This window comes from Miniopterus schreibersii (genome assembly GCF_964146895.1).
Source record: "Miniopterus schreibersii genome assembly, chromosome: 1".
Taxonomy (NCBI): Eukaryota; Metazoa; Chordata; class Mammalia; order Chiroptera; family Miniopteridae; genus Miniopterus; species Miniopterus schreibersii.
In genome coordinates, this window is record NC_138101.1 from 166,696,670 (window position 1) to 166,719,515 (window position 22,846).

The 22,846-nt window shown below is 36.8% G+C and overlaps 1 protein-coding gene across 1 annotated transcript; it reads left to right on the forward strand.

Annotated features, from left to right (window-relative positions):
* The first annotated feature begins 3,977 nt into the window (after positions 1–3,977).
* PSMC6 (proteasome 26S subunit, ATPase 6) lies at positions 3,978–22,780 on the forward strand. Its single transcript, XM_081131521.1, has 14 exons — positions 3,978–4,116; positions 5,113–5,192; positions 5,286–5,325; positions 5,571–5,623; positions 8,011–8,078; positions 8,322–8,436; positions 10,567–10,654; positions 12,649–12,710; positions 12,798–12,921; positions 13,491–13,552; positions 14,955–15,075; positions 15,224–15,304; positions 19,843–19,914; positions 22,281–22,780. The coding sequence occupies exons 1-14, from the start codon at positions 3,990–3,992 to the stop codon at positions 22,397–22,399; spliced, it is 1,212 nt and encodes a 403-aa protein (XP_080987647.1). The 5' UTR covers positions 3,978–3,989; the 3' UTR covers positions 22,400–22,780.
* The last annotated feature ends 66 nt before the right edge of the window (positions 22,781–22,846 follow it).

Sequence of the window (22,846 nt, forward strand, 5' to 3'; positions counted from 1 at the left end):
TAAATTTTTTCATGTAGAGTATTCACTCTCTTTACTTACAGGATGTTCCTGAAAAAGCAAGCTATGTATAGTAACTGACTTCACTTCTTAATTTCCCATTCACACCTTCATCGACTGCACAATCTGGTTTTCAACTCCACCCTCCTGAAGCTGCTCTTTACCTGACCTGTTGCCAAGCCTAATGACCATTTTTCATGACATCATGAAATCTCTGCTGCACTTTGACAATGTGGATTCCTCCATCCTTCAGTTACGTTTCCTATGTACCAAACACTTGATTCGCCTTGTATTTCTCCCGGGTAGTATTTTACTGTCTCTTTCACAGGCTTTCCCCCAGCCCACCTCTAAGGTGGGAGTGTTCCCCGGGATTCTAGTCTTTGTTCAGTGCTCTCCTTCACCTATATTCTCCTTGGTTTTAAATACCCCATGATTTTAAATACCTCCTCTATGCTGATGACTCCCAAATCATTTTTCCAGTTCCTATAGCTCCCTTGAGCTTCAAAAGCCAATGGCCTATTGGACACATTTCTGGTTTTCTCAGAAATGTTTGGTTACACCACCCTCCATATCTAGACACCTAGAAGCAGGAAGCCACCCTCAGTTTCTCCCTGTCTTCCACCTAGTTATGCCAGTTCTGTCTTCTATTTATCCTTTCCTTTCCATCTTTGTGACCAAGGACATAGTTTCAGCCCATATTGTGGCTCACCTGATTTACTGCCACATTTCTTTAACTGATCACCCAGCTTATAGGCTTGGACCCCTCAAAAAACGGCCTCCCCACTAGCCTGTTTTCTCAAAACTGTAAATCTAACCATGTCATACCTCTGTTTAAAATCTTCAGTGCTCATGATGGTCTAAGGGATAAATTTAAGATTCTCAGCATGATATTCAAGGTCCCCGTGATCTGGCCCCACCTACTTCCAGCTTCATCTCCAACACCTCTCTGACTATAAGTCAGTGAACTGTTAACAATTTCCTCTGTAGACTGTGTTTCCAGCCTCCACATCTTTGCTCAACCTGTTTCCTCTCCTGAAATGTTTTCTCCCCTGTCCCACACCCATCACCTTTACTTCACTTGGCTCCTTCCCTAACCCCTCCTCTGTGGTTGCATTAGGTTCCTCCTCTTTGGTTCCATAAGGTCACGTAATTGTGCTTACCATGTAGAATGAACTATATGTTTACGAATAGGTTTTCCCCACTCAACAGATGGGTAGGGAACTTGCCTCGGTAGTCTCAGGTTCCTCAGCACTTAGCATTATGTATGTGCTTCACAAGATGACTTCTGAATGAATTAATGAGTGTACAAATAAATTATCTAACTAACAAAGTTGGAGAGATAATAACAGCATGAGATATCACAGGACAATGTGTGATTATGACTCAAACAAACTCTATAAGCTCAGAGTCAAAGCCATCATTTTGGGCAGGAGTAATTGTGGATGGGGGATAGAACACAATAGGATTGGAATTGACAAGAGAAATTCACAAAAAATATGGATGTGGGAAAATGGATGACAAAGTAAGGGCTCAACTAGCAGCTGATTCAGTAAAAAAATGAAAGAAAGTTATCTAAAATTCATTTAGAAAGTATTTTAAGATCAGGATTATTCATTCAGTCAAGAAACAAGAGTGGCTACAACCCAGGGACTATACTTAGCACAATTCCAGGGAGAGGGGAGAGAGTGAGTTCCAAAATGAAGCCCTTCCATGTTGAACATTAAAACTCTTCCCCCGCCTCCTGCAGCCCAGCCCCCTGCTGGGGATCGAGCCCACAACCCGGGTATATGTCCTAACCAGGAATCAAACCTCGATCTCCTGGATCCTAGGTCAATGCTCAACCACTAAGCCGTGCCCAGCTGGGCTAGGCTCCACTTCTTAAAGTGGGAAATATCAAAAAATTGTGTATGTATTTTAAAACCACAACACCTATCAATGTTAAATTATAGGTAAATAGGAGACTATCCTTAAATAATTTTTTGAAGATTGAAATCTATTTCATCACTGTTTGTTATGATATCCCTTTTAAAGACCACCCCTCCAAAACAAGTTAGCCCTGCTTTCTCACATCTCATTCTTTTCTACTCTGTGATATTGTAAGTTCCTTGAGTACCGACAACATTTCTTAGTCTTTCTGTATCTCTGCTTACCTATCGTGGTGTCTGATACACTCACATATTTGATCATTCAGTAATTTATATATATAACCATCTTCTGGGGATACAGTAATAAGCAAGAAATAGTCACAGTTCTTGTTTTCCTGGAATTTATAGTCTACTGAGAGGGAAAGACACTAACCATTTGATCATACTTACGAAAGTATAATTACAAATTGAACTACATTTTCTGATGGAGAGGAATACAGTCTTACAGGCACATGTGAAAAAGGAACAGGGCTGTTCTGGTGCAGGCCTGGAGAAAACAGACAGTTTCCTCTGACGTTGGAATTTTGCCAGATGGGTGAGTAAAAGAACACGGGTCAAGGGAGTTAAAAATACTGGTGCGTTATGTTGAAATAACACATTAGAATGTGCTCATAAATAGTGATTGAATTGAACAACCCAGCGGTCTTTTTTTCTCTGCCTCATCCTCTCTTCTTTACTTCTTGATGTCAGAGGTGTTACATTTTGGTGTGGATGGACTCGTTTGACCAGAATGGTTGCAGCTGAGTGGGGGAGGGACTACTCCAGCTCAATCCATTTTCCTAGTTTATTGTCTGCTGCAATTCCTACTTATAGTTAGAAAAACAGAATAGAATATTCACACAACATACATAAGATGTTTTTCCTAATAAATTTGAAGACATCTTTTATGTGAGTTTGGTAACTTAATTCACATACATTTTACACTTTATATGTATCGATATGATATACCTATTTAAACTCAAACATTCAGGGCCAGTGGATAAGATCAGATCAAATGGACTCTGTTTGGGGAATGTGGCTGATTCTATTGGAACAACAATAAAGTCTCCCCAGGAACAAGGCTGGGAAAGGTACAACAATAGGGACCTGTACCACAAAAATTGAGGTGATCACTACCTGTAAAATAAATAATTTAAAATAACATTACTGAATGCTTACTATGTGCCAGATGTTATGTTAATAGCTATAGGCACACTATCTTATTTCATACTCATGACATCCCTATGAGATAGTACAATTAATTATTTTGCTCATTTTACAGAGTATTGAAAGATTAAGTAATTTGTCCAAAAGCACAGAAATCTGAAAGACAGTTCTATCAGACTTCAAATTCCTGACTCAGTCTACTTCACATCTTTATCTTGTGCCCCACATCTCGGCAAACCACCCCTTTCCGTTCTCACTGACCTCCTTTCTTTTTCTAGACATGAGCCAAGCTCTCTTCACCTCAGGATCTTTGCACTTGCTGTGTCCTCTGTTTGGAAGGTTCTCCAGTTTGTTGCACAACTGGGTCCTTATTTCAGGTATCTGTTCTAAATTAGTTCTCCTCACCTTGCTCTGTAACATTACCATGTTTTGTTTCCATTACAGTATAGTATTTATTACACACTGAAATTATTTTTTTTCATCTCCCCACCAGATTGTACCCTTAGTACCTCTTTCACTGAATGAATAAATGAATGAAATAGCCTACTGACTCTGTACCTGGTGGTCCTGGATAGTAGTACTATTATACAGATAGGCCATCGAAGCTGTATGTAGAGACTGCACATTCCCTACTTCACCCTCCTCTCAGTTTATTACAAAATCTTCTGTGGTTCCAGGAGGGCAGTGACTTAAGAATACCGAGGTCTCTTGGAAAGCCCAGGATAACAGCACCCTGCTTTATCCATCCCGGCCAGCAGGGGGCAGTGTAGCCGGAGGCCTCCTTTGGTGCATGCCGACGCCCTAGGGCCTTGGTGAAAGGAGAAGAGGCGGGGCCAACATAAGGGGCGGAGCCACACATGACCCCGCCCCCTCAGGGAGGCCGTCCTCCCTCGCCCCGCCCCTTGCCCCGCCCGGGCGGCCATGGCCCTTCCCAGCATCCCCTATGAGCGACGGCTTCTCATCATGGCGGACCCTAGAGATAAGGCGCTTCAGGACTACCGCAAGAAGCTGCTGGAGCACAAGGAGATCGACGGCCGGCTCAAGGAGTGTGAGTGCACCGTTCTTAACGCATAGTCTCGTGCCTGAACCCGCTTCTGTCTCAGACAAGGCGGAGGCTTTGACCGAGCCCGGCAGCCTAGCCCTGGCGATGGGAAGGCCTTGGTCCAGGGACAAGGCGCTTTGTCATCGGGCCCTGAGATTGGGAAGCAGAGCCTCTTCGGGCGTGGAAACGGCCTAGTCTGGTCCAGGTGTCAGAAAGAACGTTCATTCCCAGTTCTGAGATGGAATTGAGAGGGGCCGAGAGGAGGCGCGGGGAGGAAGCGGGCCAGGGATGCTGCCAAGGTTGGGGTGGAAGGAGGGCAGTGTTGGTGGGGTCCCGGCTCCCGGGGAAGGGAAGAGAGTTGGGCAAGTAAGTTCAAGCCAAAGGGGAGACTCGGGTAGTTGGCGTGTTAGTGGAGCGGAAAGCCGTAGCGGAGCTTGAGGAGTCCGTCGGTCGTGATAACCCTCCTCGTCTTTTCTTGTGTTTTGAGTTGTACTCCATCAAGCACACACGTTCCCCTTAACTCCTGAGCCAAAGGGCACTTAGATTTTTTCACGGTACACCTTCATGGGAAAGCCTGAGTGGGTGAATTAAATGACGATCATAGCCATAGAATTCTGCGGAGCGCCGCACCTGTTGCCCTCATGTAGGGTAGGAAGTCAGTGAGTAGTAATAATCCATGTGGGTAGGTGAAGAGGTGAGGAAGGGTCTGACTTTTCATTTGGATTTGTAGTCGCAAATCTGGAAGTGTCGACAGTGTCAGTATCTGTTAAGCATATAGCCTAAAATGTGTTTAAACGACTAAGTATTGCCGATCAAAAAAATAAAAATAAGATGCTCTCTAACATTTCGTTTTGAAACATGTCACCTACAAACAGCATTATTTCTTTTGTGCTTTGATATAGTGGATGTAAAATATATGTAAAGTGAAATAGACAAATGAACTTAACTGAGACTCACTATGATTATTGTTTAATTAAAAATGTTCAAATTATATTATTTCAGTAAGGGAACAATTAAAAGAACTTACCAAGCAGTATGAAAAGTCTGAAAATGATCTGAAGGCCCTTCAGAGTGTTGGGCAGGTAGGTAATGGAGTTTGGGATGTAAGGGGTGATGGTAATTGCTTTGTTTTTTAGCTGTTGGCAAAAAATGATGCTTTTTTCTTTCTTTCTTAGATTGTGGGTGAAGTACTTAAGCAATTAACTGAAGAAAAATGTAAGTGGATTACATTGTTAATTAGTAAAGAAAAAAGAGTGGACTCTCTCTCCCACCACCAACTTTTGAAATGCTTATTATTCACAATAGTGAAGGTAGATGCTGTTCTTGCATAGACTTAATTTTCTTTCAACTGTGTATTGTCTAATTAGAGGACAGAAATAAAACTCAACCTGCCATCAGTGTGGGTATATTTAGTTTTTACTTACTATTTTTTAATTTTCTCTTTCATTTTCTTTCTCCAGTCATTGTTAAAGCTACAAATGGACCAAGATATGTTGTGGGTTGTCGTCGACAGGTAACACTTTACATTTGTATAGTGCTTTATAACTGGCAAAAGTACAGTCATGTAAGTTATTTAATTCTTGAGGTAAACAGGTCAGGTATTATGCCCATAACTCCCAAAGGTGATTTGCTAAGATACAACTAATTATTAGCGAAGCCTAAACTAAAACCGTGGGCTTTGACTCCTGCTATTCTCTACTTTCTGGTGTTCTGAGTTGCCTCAGTCAGCTGTACACACTTAGAAATCAAAGACTTTCACTTTATTCATTTATTTTTTAATCCTTACCTGAAGATATTCTTTCCATTGCTTCTCAGAGAGAGTGGAAGGGGGAGAGAGAGATAGAGACAGAGACAGAGACAGAGACAGAGACAGAGACAGAGACAGACATCATTGTGAGAGAGACACATGGATTGGTTGCCTCCCCCATGTGCCCTGACCGGGGCCAGGGATTGAGCCTGCAACCAGGGTACGCCGTGCCCTTGACTGACACCCTTCAGTTTACAGGCTGACGCTCTAACCACTGAGCAAAACTGGCCAAGGCAGAAATCACAGACTTTTAGAACTAGAAAATATCTCAGATCATTTTATTTTAATGTCTTTTTTTGAAGGGGATTTAAGAGGATTAGACCCTATCAATTACCTACGTTTTATATTTAAATATTTAGAAATGTTACTTATAGACTGTACTATACTTAAGTTGATTTTGTATGAGTTCATTTGTATTAGAATAGGCAAATTGAAATAACTCTACATTTCATTTTGCAGTTATCAAAAATGCCAACAAATGGTTTTGAATCATTAGTAGACTCTGAATTCAATTTATATATTACCCTATTCTCTAGGAAGTATCCTCAGAGCATACTTACAAAATCATCGGGAAGAGCTTTCTCTGAGTATTTGTTATATCAGGTTTAGTTTTTAAAACATTGATACAACAGGGCTGTAGAATGGAATTTAACCCAGGGACTAACTCTAATCTTAGAATTTTGCCTACCTTATAAGTGGGATGACATTTTCCAAATCAAAATATTAGATGCCTAGTCTGACAAAGGATTTTTATGTTGCTTTCAGGCCCTCTGGATGCCAAAAGTTGGCATTTCAGCCCTGGCCAGTATGGCTCAGTCGGTTGAACATCATCCCATGAACTGAGAAGTTGCCAGTTCCATTCCTGGTCAGGGCACATGCCTGGATTTCCAGCTTGGTCCCCATTAGGGGCATACAGGAAGCAGCTGATGAATGTTTCTCTCACATCGATGTTTCTCTCTCTCTCTAAAAAAATCAATAAAAGCATATTTTAAAAAGTAAACTGAGACAAAAGTTGGATATTCATGGTAGTATGAGGGAAAAGGAGTATTTGAAAACTGGAAAATATTAGAAAAGCCAGAGTATATATTTCCCATAGTTGAAATAGCTTCACATTGATCTCTTTTTAGCTGTTTTTCAAGTACCTCATTTACTGGCTTTTTTTTTTCTCCAGTTTAATCTATTATATCAAACCTAGTATTTTGCCTGCTTCTACTTCATTTTAATTGGCACTGAATCCTGACCTTAGAGCTCTTTGCAAAATTCTGTGAAAAGTAGTAATTTGTATGATTCTGAAATTGTATTGGTAAGCAGTTTTTTAAATTATGAAAAAGTAAGCTTTATTTTTGAAAAGTAACATCCTGAATGTGAGGTGAATCTTCTAGCCAAATAAGTTACTCTCCTCAAATATGCCAATAAATGGTTTAGTATGGTTCAGGATAGTATGTATTTAGCATAGTGTCTGGCATATAGCAAAGGCATTAAATGATGGTGTCTGTGTTGTTTTTAACAGGTAAGTTTCTTACTTTATTTAATTTACTTTATTTAATCTATTTACTAAAAATCTCTTAGTATCTGTGTTGTTTTTAACAGTTTACTAAAAATCTCTTAAGGGGAAATAGTTTATTTCCCCTTAGCTCCTATGACCAAGTAACACATTCTTCCCAAAAGCTATAGTTTTTAAAATAAATCTAATGGGCACACCATTTTCCTTATCCCAAAATGATCACTTAACAGATTTCTGTATAAGTGCTTTGGTACCAATTGCCAAAGTCACTGTACTATAGTCCCTGAATCAAAATAAGGAGAACTATATTAAATAGTGAGCCTTTGAAAGTAAAATACTAAAGGCCGTTCCTTCTTTAAAAACAAGATCAACCTCAGGCTTTATGTATTAGTGATTTCACATTTCACACTGAGATTGCACAAAAGGGGCAGATAGAAATAACTGAATTTTAATGTTTATACTCTTCTGGTGGCATGGTGTTAATGATCTAATATTAGCATTCTCTCTGAAGAGTAAAAATGATTATTTGGCTTCTACATATTATCCTCCCCTTTTTAAGTGTTTAACTCCTCTTGTTTTACAAAATTAGCTTGACAAAAGTAAGCTGAAGCCAGGAACAAGAGTTGCTTTGGATATGACTACACTAACCATCATGAGGTAAGTTTCTTACTTTATTTAATTTATTCTCACAGAGGAAAGATTTTATCCAAAATATGTTTTTAGAGATCACTGAATATTTTGCCACTCCTTCCCTTTTATAATTCCTAATTAATTTAAATATTTTAAAATAAAATCACCAAAAGGTGCTTACACAAGCAAATCATTTATACACGCTCTGTAGGCTGAGGGAAAAAAAGACATACCTTGTCTTTATTTAAAAGACATACCTTGTCATTATAGGTATTTGCCAAGAGAGGTGGATCCACTGGTTTACAACATGTCTCATGAAGACCCTGGGAATGTTTCCTATTCTGAGATTGGAGGACTATCAGAACAGATTCGGGAATTAAGAGAGGTTGGTAGTGTATGTTTTGTTTCCTAAACTTAATAATAAATAGTATTGGTTTTAAGATTCCTGATGGCTGAAACAAGATGAAAAATTACTTGGTCCAAATAGTGGTTACTGAATATTATATATTTAATATTCTTGCTGAGAAGAATAGCACTGAATTTCTTGCTGTGAAAATTATAGGTGTTTGTTAATGTGGAGGTAATTTGGTGTAATGTAGTTTTCCCCATAACCTTATCAGTATTAGCTTCCCACCCTTATAGGAGAGTAAGTTACCTATGCCCTAAATATTTTATTTTGGTAGAGTTGTTTACTGCAGTTTAAGAAAAATATGGCTTTAGGATGCCCTTAGGTCAGGGGTGGGGAACCTTTTTTCTGTCCAAATATATTTGGATATTTATAACATCATTCTTGGGCCATACAAAATTATCAACTTAAAAATTAGCTATACATGCTTGCTTTGGCAGCATATATACTAAAAATTAGAATGATACAGAAAATTAGCTATGGCCCTAGCTGATTTGCTCAGTGGTTAGAGTGTCTGCCTGCAGACGGAAGGGTCCTGGGTTCGATTCCAGAGAAGGGCACATACCTCAGTTTTAGGCCCAGTTCCTGGACCCAGCCAGGGAGCATGCGGGAGGCAGCCAATTGATGTGTGTCTCTCCCTCCCTCCCTCTCTCCCTCCCTTCCACTCTCTCTGAAAAGCAATGGAAAAAATATCCTCTGGTGAGGATTAAAAAAAAAATTAGCTATGAAAAAAGCTCCTAGATTTATTAAATTTTGAGTCCCACCTGCTGTTGCCTTGGCAGGGCCAGACCAAATGATATCGAGGGCCGTATGTCCCCCACCCCTGCCTTAGGTGAAGAATCCAATCAGGACTGCCTTGCTTCATAGCACAGCTGGCTTCTTAACAGTTCTCTTTAAAGCAAATTGATTGTCCTATTGATTTCATCCTAATTTAGGATGGAAATATTTAGGAATGGATGAAGATAGTTGGAATGGTTTACATCATCTGATTTAAGCCCGAAGCCAGTAGTTTTCAGACTTTAGTAAATTAAGTTTTCTGGAACTGTTATTAAAGAAACAGATTGCTAGGCCCTCTGCATGGTTTTGATATAGTAGGCTGGGGATGGGACAAAGGAATTAGCATTTAAACAAGCATTCCAGGTAATTATGTAACCAAATTGTTTTCTGACTATAGTTGAGGAAGCATTGGCCTGAATGTAAATTAAAGCCTATTCTTCTCACTTTGTAGTTAATGAAAGGTCAACAGAGGAAGAGAAGTGCTTCATGGAACAGTGAAATCTTGTCTTTTACAGTGATTTGATGCATCAGGCATAGGAGCAGAAAGTGTGTGTGAGAACCTCTCCTCTCTTTCTCACACACACACACCTGTCACTTGCACATGCAATACCCTTTTCATTTACATATGCTTCAGAATATTGATTTCTCACACTTTTAGCTTGTCTTAGTCACCCCTTGTGGACACAACTGTTCAATAGAAGTTTCTCTCTCAAGTTACTGGTACTATAAAGAGTTTAAGTTGGGTAATCAAATTTTCAATTTTTCTATTCTCCAGTTTTCTTTCCTTGAATCAGTCGTAGTAAGATCTTGAAAGGAAAATATTTGGAGTTTTTTAAGGCTGCTATAACAAAATGCCAATATGAAAATTTTATATTCTTTTTTACTTAGTTGCTGTTATAACTTACCACATTTCCCCATTTTATAATTATTTTGTGTTGTATTCCCAAATGCAAAATAGTATAGGTCTTTTGATTTTTTGTAGTGTAATTTTTTTCATTGAGGCATAATTTACCTTTAGTAAATTCCATGAATTTAAACTGTACAATTCTAATGTGTCTTATATGCCTGTGTAACCATCACTCTATAGTCAAGTGTGTGGTTTGTTAAAATAACTGCATACTTTTTAATTAATTTAAAAATATTAAAAACATTTTAGATGTAAGAGATATCTGAAGAGAAACTTCTAATATAAATAAGTTTTATGTAACATGGAATTATAGATCTATTATGAATTATAATGTGTACCTAACTATACTGATATTTTACTTAAACTGTTTGAAAGTACATTAGAATCTTGACCAGTGTTTAAGAAACATGCAACTTCTTTTCTAGGTGATAGAATTACCTCTTACAAACCCAGAATTATTCCAGCGTGTAGGAATAATACCCCCAAAAGGCTGTTTGCTATATGGACCACCAGGTTGGTATTGAATTAAGTCCACCCCATTAATGAATGAATTAAGGAATAAAAAAAATAAGTTGGAAATTTAATGTGGACAGTTCCAACCTCCAAATTGTTTGGAATAAGAAGAGATAGGAGATGTGTGTCTGCTGTTCTCTCAAAGTGCTTAGTCCTCTTGTGCCTCATAGGATATACAGTTGACCCTTGAGCAACACGGGATTGGGGGCACTGACCCCCCCACACACAGTCAATAATCTGCATATAACTTATGACTCCCCAAAAACTTAACTACCTTCAGTATCCTCAGGGATTGGTTCTAGGTCCCACAGGGATGCCAAAATCTGCAGACACTCAAGTCCCCTACATAAAGTGGCATAGATCAATGCATACAATTGGCCTTCCACATATGCAGACTCCCAACTGTAGATTGAAAACAGTACTGGTATTCATTGGGGGGGGAAACGCATATTAGTGGACGTGTGCTGTTCTTAACGTGCCCTGTAATTCTAGTATAATGTCCTATATGGTTCACAGACCTCTGGGTGTCCTTGAGACTCTTGCAGGAAATCTGCAAGGTCAAAACTTATTTTCATAATGCTAAAATGTTAATTGCCTTTTTCACTGTGTTGGCTTCTGTGCTGATGGTGCAAACGCAATGTGGGTAAAATTGCTTGTGCCGTAGCATGTATCAGTTAAGTCAGTGGCATGAAATGGTGCTAGTAGTCAATATGTTTTTTACCATTCACACTTGCAGTATTAAAATAAAAAGCCAGTTTCACTTTAAAATGTCCTTAGTGAAGTAGTAAAAATTATTAATGTTATTAAATCTTGATACTTGAAGAACATCTTTATTCTGTGTGATGAAATGGAAAATACATATAAAGTACTTCTGTTGCATATTGAATGGGAGAGTTAATCTCTTGTGCAGTTATTTGAGTTGGTAGCTGAAAGGATAATTTATAGACAGTCTGTGGTTATCAGACTGGTTATTGGTTATTCAGACTGATTATTGGTTATCTGGCACACATTTTTCAAAAGTAAATGAAGTTAGCTTGTCATGATAAAATAACTGACACCATTTGTAGCCAGAGATAAAATTTGAGCTTTCAAGGGAAAATTAGAGTTTTGAAAACTTATATCTGGCACTATGAGCTTGACAGCTTTCTACTACATTAATACTTAAGAGGATGAAATTGGTGATGATATTAACAAGTGTGATTTTTAAATATTGTATAATGAAAAATACCAACATTTCAAAGATTTCCATAACTCACTGAATCAATAGTTTCCAAATAATCAGTACTTACTATACAATATGATGCATGGGTTTAAAGGTCCATTTAATGTACAGGATAGACCAATGGATTTTAATGTAACAAGTTTCTCTTGTAGCCTATATTCGTAAATACAGGGTGTCCCAAAAAAATATATACACACTTTAACAGCTGATAGCTCTATTTTGGAAATGAAATATATTTTAAGAAACACTGCCTTTATAATTATTCTGTGTGTGTATATATTTTTGGGACACTGTATATTTCTAAAGTTATTGTATTCAATGTGCTTAAAATAAAATTACAAGGGATAGCCCAGCTAGCGTGGTTTAGAGGTTGAGTGTCGACCTATGAACCAGGAGGTCTCAGTTTGATTCCCCGTCAGGGTACATGTGTGGGTTGTGGGCTTGACCCCCAGTAGGGGGTTTGCCAGAGGCAGCCGATAAATGACTCTCGTTGATGTTTCTATCTCTCCCCCTCTCCCTTCCTCGCTCTGAAAATCAATGAAAAACATGTAAAAAATAATCTCAAAAAAAATTTTTTTACAAGGGATATTTTGAATAAAATTTAAAATTACAGTATTGAAAGTAGAAGTACTATGGAATTTTCACTGGAAATTCTGTGTAGGATTTAGCTTCCATTTTGCAGAATTTACTATCCAAAGGATTACATTCTTAAAAGGCTTTTGAAAGTTTGTTTTATTTTCCATATAATTAGGACTATTTCTGTCATTCCCAGGTACAGGAAAAACACTCTTGGCACGAGCTGTTGCTAGCCAGCTAGACTGCAATTTCTTAAAGGTAAAGGGAAGATTCTTTTTGTAGATATTGAAATTAAATTTTATTTGAATCCTCTTATGTTTACCTGAATGTTTTTTCTTTAATCAGGTTGTATCTAGTTCTATTGTAGACAAGTACATTGGTGAAAGTGCTCGATTGATCAGAGAAATGTTTAATTATGCCAGAGACCATCAGCCATGCATCATTTTTATGGATGAAATAGATGCTATCGGTAAGACTAATGTCTTTTTTTTTTTTTTTTAATCCTTATCGGAGGATATGTTTATTGATTTTGGAGGGGGGGGGAGAGAAGTATCGATCGGTTTCTTCCCTTACATTCCCCGACGAGGGATCAAACCTGCAACCTTGGTATGTGCCCTGACTGGGAACCCGTAACCTTTTTGGTATATGGGATGACGCTCCAATCAACTGGGCGACCTGGCCAGGGCAAGAGTAATATCTTTAAAATTTTATTTTAAACTTTCCTTGAAAGCATTAGGAAACTTTAAAATCTAAAAACTTTTTTCCCTCTTCTCTAATTGGAACTTGTATGAAGTAGCAAAATGAATTGGATGTGGGGTTTTTTTTAATTCTTAAAGTTTAACCAATTTTAATGCATAAACTTTGACATTGACAAAATAAGAAATGTTATACCAAAATCATTAACTTTGCCAGTATAATTCTTACTACTTAATTTTTTCATCTTAATGTTTTTAACCCCATACACTATCATATTCTGTCTTCTTAAATGATAGTTATGGAAAAAAGAGTAATGCATGAGTTTCCATGTCATTTTTTTAGGTGGTCGTCGGTTTTCTGAAGGTACTTCAGCTGATAGAGAGATTCAGAGAACTTTAATGGAGGTAATATTTGATAAAGAGATTATAAAGAAATCATTGTTTATTGCATAAAGAAGTGAACATTGGATACTTGAAGGTCAAGTATGTATAGTCTCTTAAATGAAGAATACTCTTAAGTATGAAATTTGAAAATACAGGAATGAACACATTACTCTACGATAATCCCTAGGAAGAAAATGACTATTGTACTAGAAAATAATAAGGGTATCTACAAAATTCCTATTTGATGTACAATAGTACTATTCTGTGTCTTTTGAGCAGACCAGTATTTCAGATATTTAAATGGTATATTGTACTATTAAAACTGTGAATGTGATCTTGCACTAGTTTATTAAGACATCTTATGAACAGTGGACATAGTAAAACTGTTGGCAGTAAATGAGTTATGATTATGCATAAGGCTGCTCCAAAAATCACTAACTTTCCTCTCTGTTTTATTACTGAGAATGAGAGGAAACTACAATAGTTTTGATAATTGAAGAAGATGGATGATGGGACATTAGACTGTGCATAAAGCTTTTCCCCCACTCCAAAATCTGTGAAAGTGATGGCAAGATCCTAAATACATTTCCTACTTCTACAAATAGAAGCTAGGTAATATAGGTAATGCAATGTCAAATGGGTATTTGAAAATTACTTTTCATAAATTATACTCATTTGCTCAGAAGATATAGAGTGTTTTAAAATTAGTTACAGAGTCTCTCAGAAACCTTAAATTGGGGTATTTTAAAACAACACTGATACTACTTTTATTCATGTAAATAATGTTAGCTAATGTATTTTGAGAAAGAAATAGACATGTGAAGCTAGCTATATTTTAGAGTTTGTTGAATGCAATTAGGTTTTTCAGCATTTATTCAAGAAAACTAGGAATGAAAAGAAGTATGTTTAGTGTCTCAGTATTTCTGTGTATAGTAGAATTATTTGAGAAGATATTTAATGGATTTATCATCATATTTGTAGAAAAATCATCGTATCCTGTTATCTTAATGTAAATTTTATGTCAGGTATACCATAAGCACTTTATATATTAGATTTTTATTGTTTTTATTTTTAAAAGTAATTTTTTGAAAAAAACTTGAACATTGGAAATCAGATTCACATAATTTAGTTCCATAATTTTTGACCAGATGGGAACTTTCAGACTTATTAAAACTATCTGATAGCTATAAAAAGGTACATAGTTAAACAAACTTGAAACTTTGAGGCCGGAAAGTATATTTCTTAATATAAGAGAGAGAAAAAATAGGATTCCATAAGATGATTATTTTGAAGGTTACATAGCTATATGTAGGCAATACATTTCATGGTATTAGGCATATAAAAGTTGTGCCTGTGTATTTTTTAATGGTTGGGATGTTTTGTAAAATCTCTCTATAACTTTTATTTATAAATTTATTCTTAGCTACTGAATCAAATGGATGGATTTGATACTCTCCATAGAGTTAAAATGATCATGGCTACAAACCGACCAGATACACTGGATCCTGCTTTACTCCGTCCAGGGAGATTAGATAGAAAAATACGTGAGTTGATGCGTTTACCTGTTGTCCATTTCCCTTTGTCTATGTTCAGTTCTCTCTCCATACCTCTTACTCACCCCCTACTTTATTTAAAAAACAAACACAAACAAAACTGACTGCAAAAGAATTTCTTATAATTTCTTATTTTCAGATATTGATTTACCAAATGAACAAGCAAGATTAGATATATTGAAAATTCATGCAGGTCCCATTACAAAGCACGGTGAAATAGGTAAGAAAATAACCTATTTTTACGTATATTTACATTTGGTAAATTAAGCAAATTGCTGTTGTATATCTTTGATAATTTGTTGAATCTGGTTTTAAATTTAGCAAACATGGTGGTCTTAAATTCAGCTGATATTTATTGACCATCCACTGTATGTTAGGAATTATTCTAAGTGCTGGGGATATAGCAGTGAACAAAACTGGAAAATTCCTGCTGATACAGAATTTACATTCTTGTCAGGAAAGACAGATAAAATGAATAAAATATGTAGTATATTAGATGATGATAAGTGCTGTGGAAAAAAAATAAAGCAAGAAAAGGGGATTAGGTAATGCCAGGAGCAGGCACCGATGCGTGTATATTTAAGTGGATGTGGGGAGGGGGAAGGCCTTATCAAGAGGGTGATTTTTAAGCAATGACCTGCAAAGGTGAAGGAACTAGATATGGATATTTGGGGGGAGCTCATGCAGAGGAGCAGCAAATAAGAAGGCTTTGAAGCAGGTATATGTCTGGAACATTCTAGGGGCAGCAAAGAAGCCAAAGTGTCTGTGGCAGAGTAAATGGGACAGTAATAGCAAGTGAAATCATAGAAGTAATAGGGACCAGATTGTGTAGAGGCTTATTGAAGCCATCGTGTAGGACCTTTGACTTTTATTTTTGAAGATATGGATGTCATTGGAGGATTGTGAGCAAAGGAATGATCTTTGTTATTTTTAACTTTTTATTGTAGAAAATTAGAAATACATAAAAATAGAGATAAGAGCATAATGACCTTCTAACCCCAGATACTCACTCATCCCCCAGCCTCAGTAATTATTAACTCTTTACAGATGAAACTCATCTAGAATTTCACCCACCCCTTACCTTCCCTCTGTATTTATAAAAAGCAAATATCAGCATTATATCTATTTTATTTCATCTGTAAATATTTCAAAATTCACTTAATGTTGAATAAGATTATTCTGGTTGCCTGAAGAGAGATAAGCAAGAGGTTGATTAGGAGGTTATTTCAGTAATCCAGGCAAAGATGATATTGGCTTCATCCAAGATGGCAGCAGTATAATGATATTTTGGGTGTATTTTTAAAATAGAGGTAACAGTTTGCTAATGAATTGGATGTGGAGTATGAGCTAAAGAACCAGGGACAACCTAGGTTTTTGACTTACACAGCTGAAAAGGTGAATAAGGAGTTTGATTCTGGGTATATTAAATTTGCAATGCCAATTAGATATCCAAATAAACATGTAGATTAGTAATTCTGTATGCATCAGTAGTTCTTTGGGGTGGTCTATGTTTGAGATTTAAGTGTGGATGATATCAGCATAAAAATTTTTTTAAAAAATTTTGAGATTAGATGAGATTTCTGAGGAAGTGAATGTGGATAGAAAAGAGGTTCAAGAATTGAGCTAATTCTGACACTAGAAGTTGAGATGCAGAACCGTCAAAGGAGACGGAGAGGTATAGGCACAGAGGTAGAAGTAGAACCAGGAGCTGGTGGTGTCCCGGAAGGTAAATAAATAAATTGTTACAAGGAGGGATTAATTCCCCCCCATTGCTGATGGTGGGTCAGATAAGAAGAGTTCCGAGAATGGACCTTTGGATTTACTGTGTGGAGATCATTGGTGACCTTATAAAATCAATTTCTTTGGAGTGGTGGAAATGAAAGCCTACTTCAAATGGGGTTTCAGAGAGATTGGGAGGAGAGACATTGAGTTTAGACATTTCTTTCAGGGAAATCTGTAGCAAAGGAGAGAAGAGAAGAAATAGAGCTATACTAGAAGTAGAGATGAGGATTTGGGTGAATGTTCTTTAAGATACAAGAACTTAATTTTTATGCTGATGGGAATGATCTAGGAGAGTAAGAAATTGCTAATGCACTTTCCTTGAAGAGAGACTGGCACTGTCTATGAACATAGACTTCATTTATAAGAATAGGAGGGAAGGTAGAATATATAGGTGCTGATGTCAGGTTCTCAAATATGTCAGGAACTTGTAGAATTTTTCTTCTGAATGCTTTTATTTTCTAGGTGAAATAGAAAGCAAGTTCAGAGTGAAGATGGGAAAGGATTGTTAGAGATTTGAGGACAGAAGTTATAAAATAGTTATCTTTAGATTTGAGAGACTAGACCAGGGTAGAGGCCAGCAAACCATGGCTTGTGGGCCAAATTCTTTCTGCCTTCTGTTTTTGTAAATAAAGTTCTGTTATAAAATAACCATTTATCTGTATTTTGTCTATGACCGCGTTCCCATTTATAACAGCAGAAGTGAGTAGTTTTGTGTGTCTTTTTTTAAATTGTTGGGTGTTTTTTTTTTAATATACCTTTATTGATCTCAGAGAGAGGAAAGGAGAGGGGGAGAGAGAGATAGAAACATCAATGATGAGAGAGTCATTGATTGGCTGCCTCCACACCCCTGACTGGGGATCGAGTCTGCAACCCGGGCATGTGCCCCAACTGGGAATCGAACCCGGATCGCCAGGATCCTAGATTGACGCTCAACCGATGAGCCATGTCCAGCCAGGCGAGTAGTTTTGTTTTTGTTGTTTAAAGCTCCTGCTTTTTTTTTTTTTTTTTTTTTTTTTGGTATCTTTATTGATTTCAGAGAGGGGAAAGGAGAGAGAGAGAGAAAGATAGAGACATCAACGATAAGAGTCATTGATCGGCTGCCTCCTGTACGCCCCCGACTGGGGACCGAGCCTGCAACCCAGGCATGTGCCCTGACCAGGAATCGAACCCTGATCGCCTGGGTCCTAGGTCGATGCTCAACTGCTGAGCTACTCCCGGCCGGGCTAGTTTTGTTTTAATCTTCACCCGAGGATATGTTTTATTGATTTTTAGCTGGGGTAAGTCGATGTGAGAGAGAAACATCGATTGGTTTGCCTCCACCCAGGGATCAAACCCAAAACCTAGGTATATACTCTGAGCTGGGATCAAACCTGAAACCTTATGGAGTATGGGGCGATGCTCCAACCAAACTGAGCCACCTTCCAGGGCTGAAATGAGTAGTTTTGACAGAGACCATATGGCCTGCTTAGCCTAAAAAATATTTACTATTGCCCGGCTCGGGTGGCTCAGCGGTTGAACATCGACCTATGATTCAGATCAAGGTTCAATTCCTGGTCAGGGCACATGCCTGGATTTCAGGTTCGATCTTCAGCAGGGGGCATACAGGAGGCAGCCGATCAATGATTCTCTCTCATCATTGATGTTTCTATCTCTCCCTCCCTTCCCCTCTCTGAAATCAATAAAAATATATTTAAATATATATATCTGGCCTATACAGAAAGTTTGCTGACCCCTAGACTAAGGGAATCTAGTATAATTACTAAACCACTCTAAAAACCCTTTAGAAATTAATAGTCCAGAATAATTACAAATAGTTGATTATTACCTCTCACTAATTTTCTCGTTGCTCATGTGAAAGTTTTGAGCTGGAAAGATAAGGTGAACTAACAATGTCAATTTACAGGTTTCTTCCACTACTGAGCTTGTTAGGTGCCAGATACTGTGTTAACCTTGGGAATCCCTACTCTCAGGAAGTTTACAATGAATTTGAACATGAATGAAGCTAATTAATGAATATCTGTATGATTTCTAATAGAGATTGACCTCCTCTAGATTGCCTGATAAAGGGTATCTCATCAGAGTTACTCACATTGTAGTAGTGCCTATGCTGGCTCTTATTTCTCTCCCTATTCCATATCAAGTCCATAACTGCTATCCCAAACCAACAGTTCATTTTAAGTCTGTCATGTGAATAGAAAGGTCACTTAGTAATCACTGTTGTCATAGATCTGATACCGCTTGGAGCCTGTACAAAAAAACAGAAAAGTTGCCCGGCCAGGCGTGGCTTAGCAGTTGAGCGTCGACCTAGGATCCAGGCTATCGGGGTTCAATTCCCGGTCAGGGCACATGCCCGGGTTGTGGGCTTGTTCAATGACTCTCTCATCATTGATGTTTCTCTCTCTCTCTCTCCCCCTCTTCTTTCCTCTCTCTGAAATCAATAAAGATATATTTAAATTTAAAAAACAAAACAAAAAACAAAACAAAAGCTACCCAATGCTTGATCTAGTATTTGAAAATTCCATATGATAACATTATGTCTGATGACTATTTTTGGTATATTTATATTTAGCTTATGTGATTAAATTCCATTGTTGCTACAGTTGGTTTTGGATGTCTTGGTTTATTCAAATGAAAGATTTGGTTACAGTTTTAATGAGTTATAGCTTGACAGATAATCTGTCATAACTGTCAAGCATAACTGTTTCACTGCATAGAAACAGTAAGATGCTTTCAGATACTGAGGATATTTTTTGGTTTTAAAGTTTCAGAAGTATTTTTATTTCTGCTTGGAGCTGGTTTATTTAACAGAAGTAATAGTTTTTGATTGTTAATACTGTGAAATGTTAACAGAGATGAAGCCTAGCTGATCAAATTCAAAACAGGCTATTTAGTTTAAATTTTCCATGTGAGCATAAATCAAAAAAAGGTCTTTTTTTTTTTTTTTTAACTGATTTCCTTTTTTCCCCTTCTAAACAGATTATGAAGCAATTGTGAAGCTTTCAGATGGCTTTAATGGAGCAGACCTGAGAAATGTTTGCACTGAAGCAGGTATGCTTTTAAAGTACAGTTTTTGCTATTGACTTTGATTTAATTTGCTAAAAATGTGTTGAGTTTACCTAAAAGCAGAGCCTGGGCTTTGTAAAGAGTTGGGTGCTTGTTTTTTGGGGGAATGATTGCAAGAAGCGGGAGAGAACAGGGCAAGTAAGATGGGGAAAGGAAAAGCTGTTATAAGGGTGCACCATTGAGGATGCTGCTCTAGGCAAGGGGGGGTTGATTTTGATGAGACCCTCAGAGAAACATTCCAGAATGCATTCAGGATTTCCCTGCTGAAATATGTACCAGCTCTCATTTCCCATTGGATGAGATTTGCAGGGTAGAATGTGGAAAGACATGCATGTGATAGGATACTGGTCTCCTGAAGTAAGCCTGAGACTACATAACGGTGCATCCACACCCATGGCTTAAATGAGACTGGGTCAGCACCAGAGGAATCTGCTCCAAAGTAGATGGCATGTTTTCTGATGCTAGTCTGTGGGTAATAAGCTTTGAGAGATTGATTTGTGAATTTTGTGTTCATACAACTTGTGTAAAATGTAACAGTTTTTAAATACAGTTTTCTCTCTGGATTGTGTGATCTAGTTTTTTGTGTGGTACCAAGGGGCTGTAAAGCCCTGCATAGAGTCAGTTAGTCTTTGCCCTCCACACAGAATCTTAAAATTGAAAAAATTAATTTCTACAGTGTGTTGCAACGTGATTTCCTCTTTTTTTCCATATCACCTTTGGCCTTATTTTAACATTTCTTGCAAATTAAACACACCATATTTAAAGAGGGTTCTTAGGCATGGCTTTTCTGTAGGAGTATCTTTGTGGGTATACTGGAACTCCGTATCTGAATCAAAGATCTGTAGGTCTAGAACTCAGCATGAATCAGAGTAAATCACGTTCACAGAGACCTAATAATAAAAAGATTAAGAGGTAAACTGTCATGTGGCTGGAACTAAAAGTAATTTATGACATTCTCTTTACAAAATGTACACTGACCAAATTATTATCAAAAGATTGCTTTTGTGAAAATGGAATCCAAACAGAAGCTTAAAGGGTGATACCATCAAATTATGATGATCTCCATTTTTTCCACATATGTAAGAGAATTATTTTTAAGTATTTCCAACAAAGAGCTATAACTGTGTAGATTAGAATTTTAGCCTGTGAGTGGAACATTCACATCTGGAGACATACTGAAATTCTTTGTGGGTTTTATTTAATTAGACTTCAAACCTTTTTTGTTAACATATCTTTCTGTAAGTTAACATACACTATATTCAGTTATAGGTCTTTTCCTTTCAAATCCAGAAATTATCATACTTTCTGTATTAGAATGTATCTCACATTCACTCATTCACTAAATGATGATTTGGAAACACAAGGTTTGGAAAAATAACTTACCTAATTTAGTTGTAGATTTCTATTCAGTATTTAAAAAATCAGTCATTTCTATTCACCTGACTTCTGAGGACAACATAGAATGGCTATTTTCAGGACTCCTTGGAATCAGAAATTTTAAAAGGGAAGATAGGAATTAACCCTTGAAATATATTCAAATCCACTCATTTTATAAGAGTGAAAATATTAGCAGGATTCATTTAATTAGTAGATGGTGATACCTTATCATCTTTAGCTTATCATGAAATTAAGATCCTCTCAAAACCTGGAATCTATATCCATGATACAACTACATGTTAAAAAGAAAAAACCCAAAAAACTTTTACCTCTTTGTCAATAAGTATTTGACAAGTAACTTAGCAAAAGCTTGAAGGAAAAAATTGAATTATGATACTTGAATAGGAAAGTCATAAAAATATCAATTTGTATATAAATAGGGTAATTTTAATATGTGAATAATAGCACTGAGTTTTGTTAAAGCATACTGTTCACTTTTTAAATATTCCTATTCTCTAAGCTTTTGATTATTAACAAGTAAGGGCTGTCATAATTACTGAAGGTGTTTTGTGTTTTCCCAAATCATACATGCGCTCCTTCCTTCTAAGGAATTGCTACTTGTAGAGTTAAGAAACTGCTGCTTAAAATGTGTATGTTTTGTTTATAGTTGGTTTTTTGTTTTTTGGTTTTTTGTTTTTCTCAAAATGCCATTGGATACAGGGATTGTGTGATTTGAATTTTAAATATTCAGATAATTGTCTCATTGTTTTCTAGCTTTTGGTTTGGAAAATAATGCTAACAATAGCTATGGAAATTTATTGAACAATGACAGTGATTTTTAACAAATCCAAACTACTGATTCAGAAGTAGTAAATCTAGGCTCCTTCACATGTACTCCATAGAATTACATTATTTAGTTTTCTTATAATAAATAATTCACATATAAAGCAGTCATGTCGTCTTATTTTCCACAGGTATGTTCGCAATTCGTGCTGATCATGATTTTGTAGTGCAGGAAGACTTCATGAAAGCAGTCAGAAAAGTGGCTGATTCTAAGAAGCTAGAGTCAAAATTAGACTACAAACCTGTGTAATTTACTGTAAGGATTTTGATGGCTGCATAACAGGCATTGGCTTAATGTAAAAATAAAGTTAAGGAAAATAATGTATGTATTGGCAATGATCTCATTAAAAGCATATGAATAAAAATATGTATGAATAACAAAAATTAGTAATTCAGTATTTCTACTTTTAAGATTGGTACAGAAGAAATTTGTGTTAATGTTGCATTTATTGCAGCAGAAGTTATAAAAAGAGTATGTTGTAGATTTTCATATTTGCTGTGTGAGCATTTTGTAAAACATTGAAAATGGTTTGCAGTAGTAGTACAAAAGAGTATTTCATATGACTTATTTTATTATCATTTGTTTTCCTCATCCTAAAAAGTTGAATAAAATCTGTTTGATTCAGTTCTACATATATTCTTGTGTTTTGTAAGAGTACATTTACTTAGTCCTTTAGGTTCTTTCATAAGTAAACTA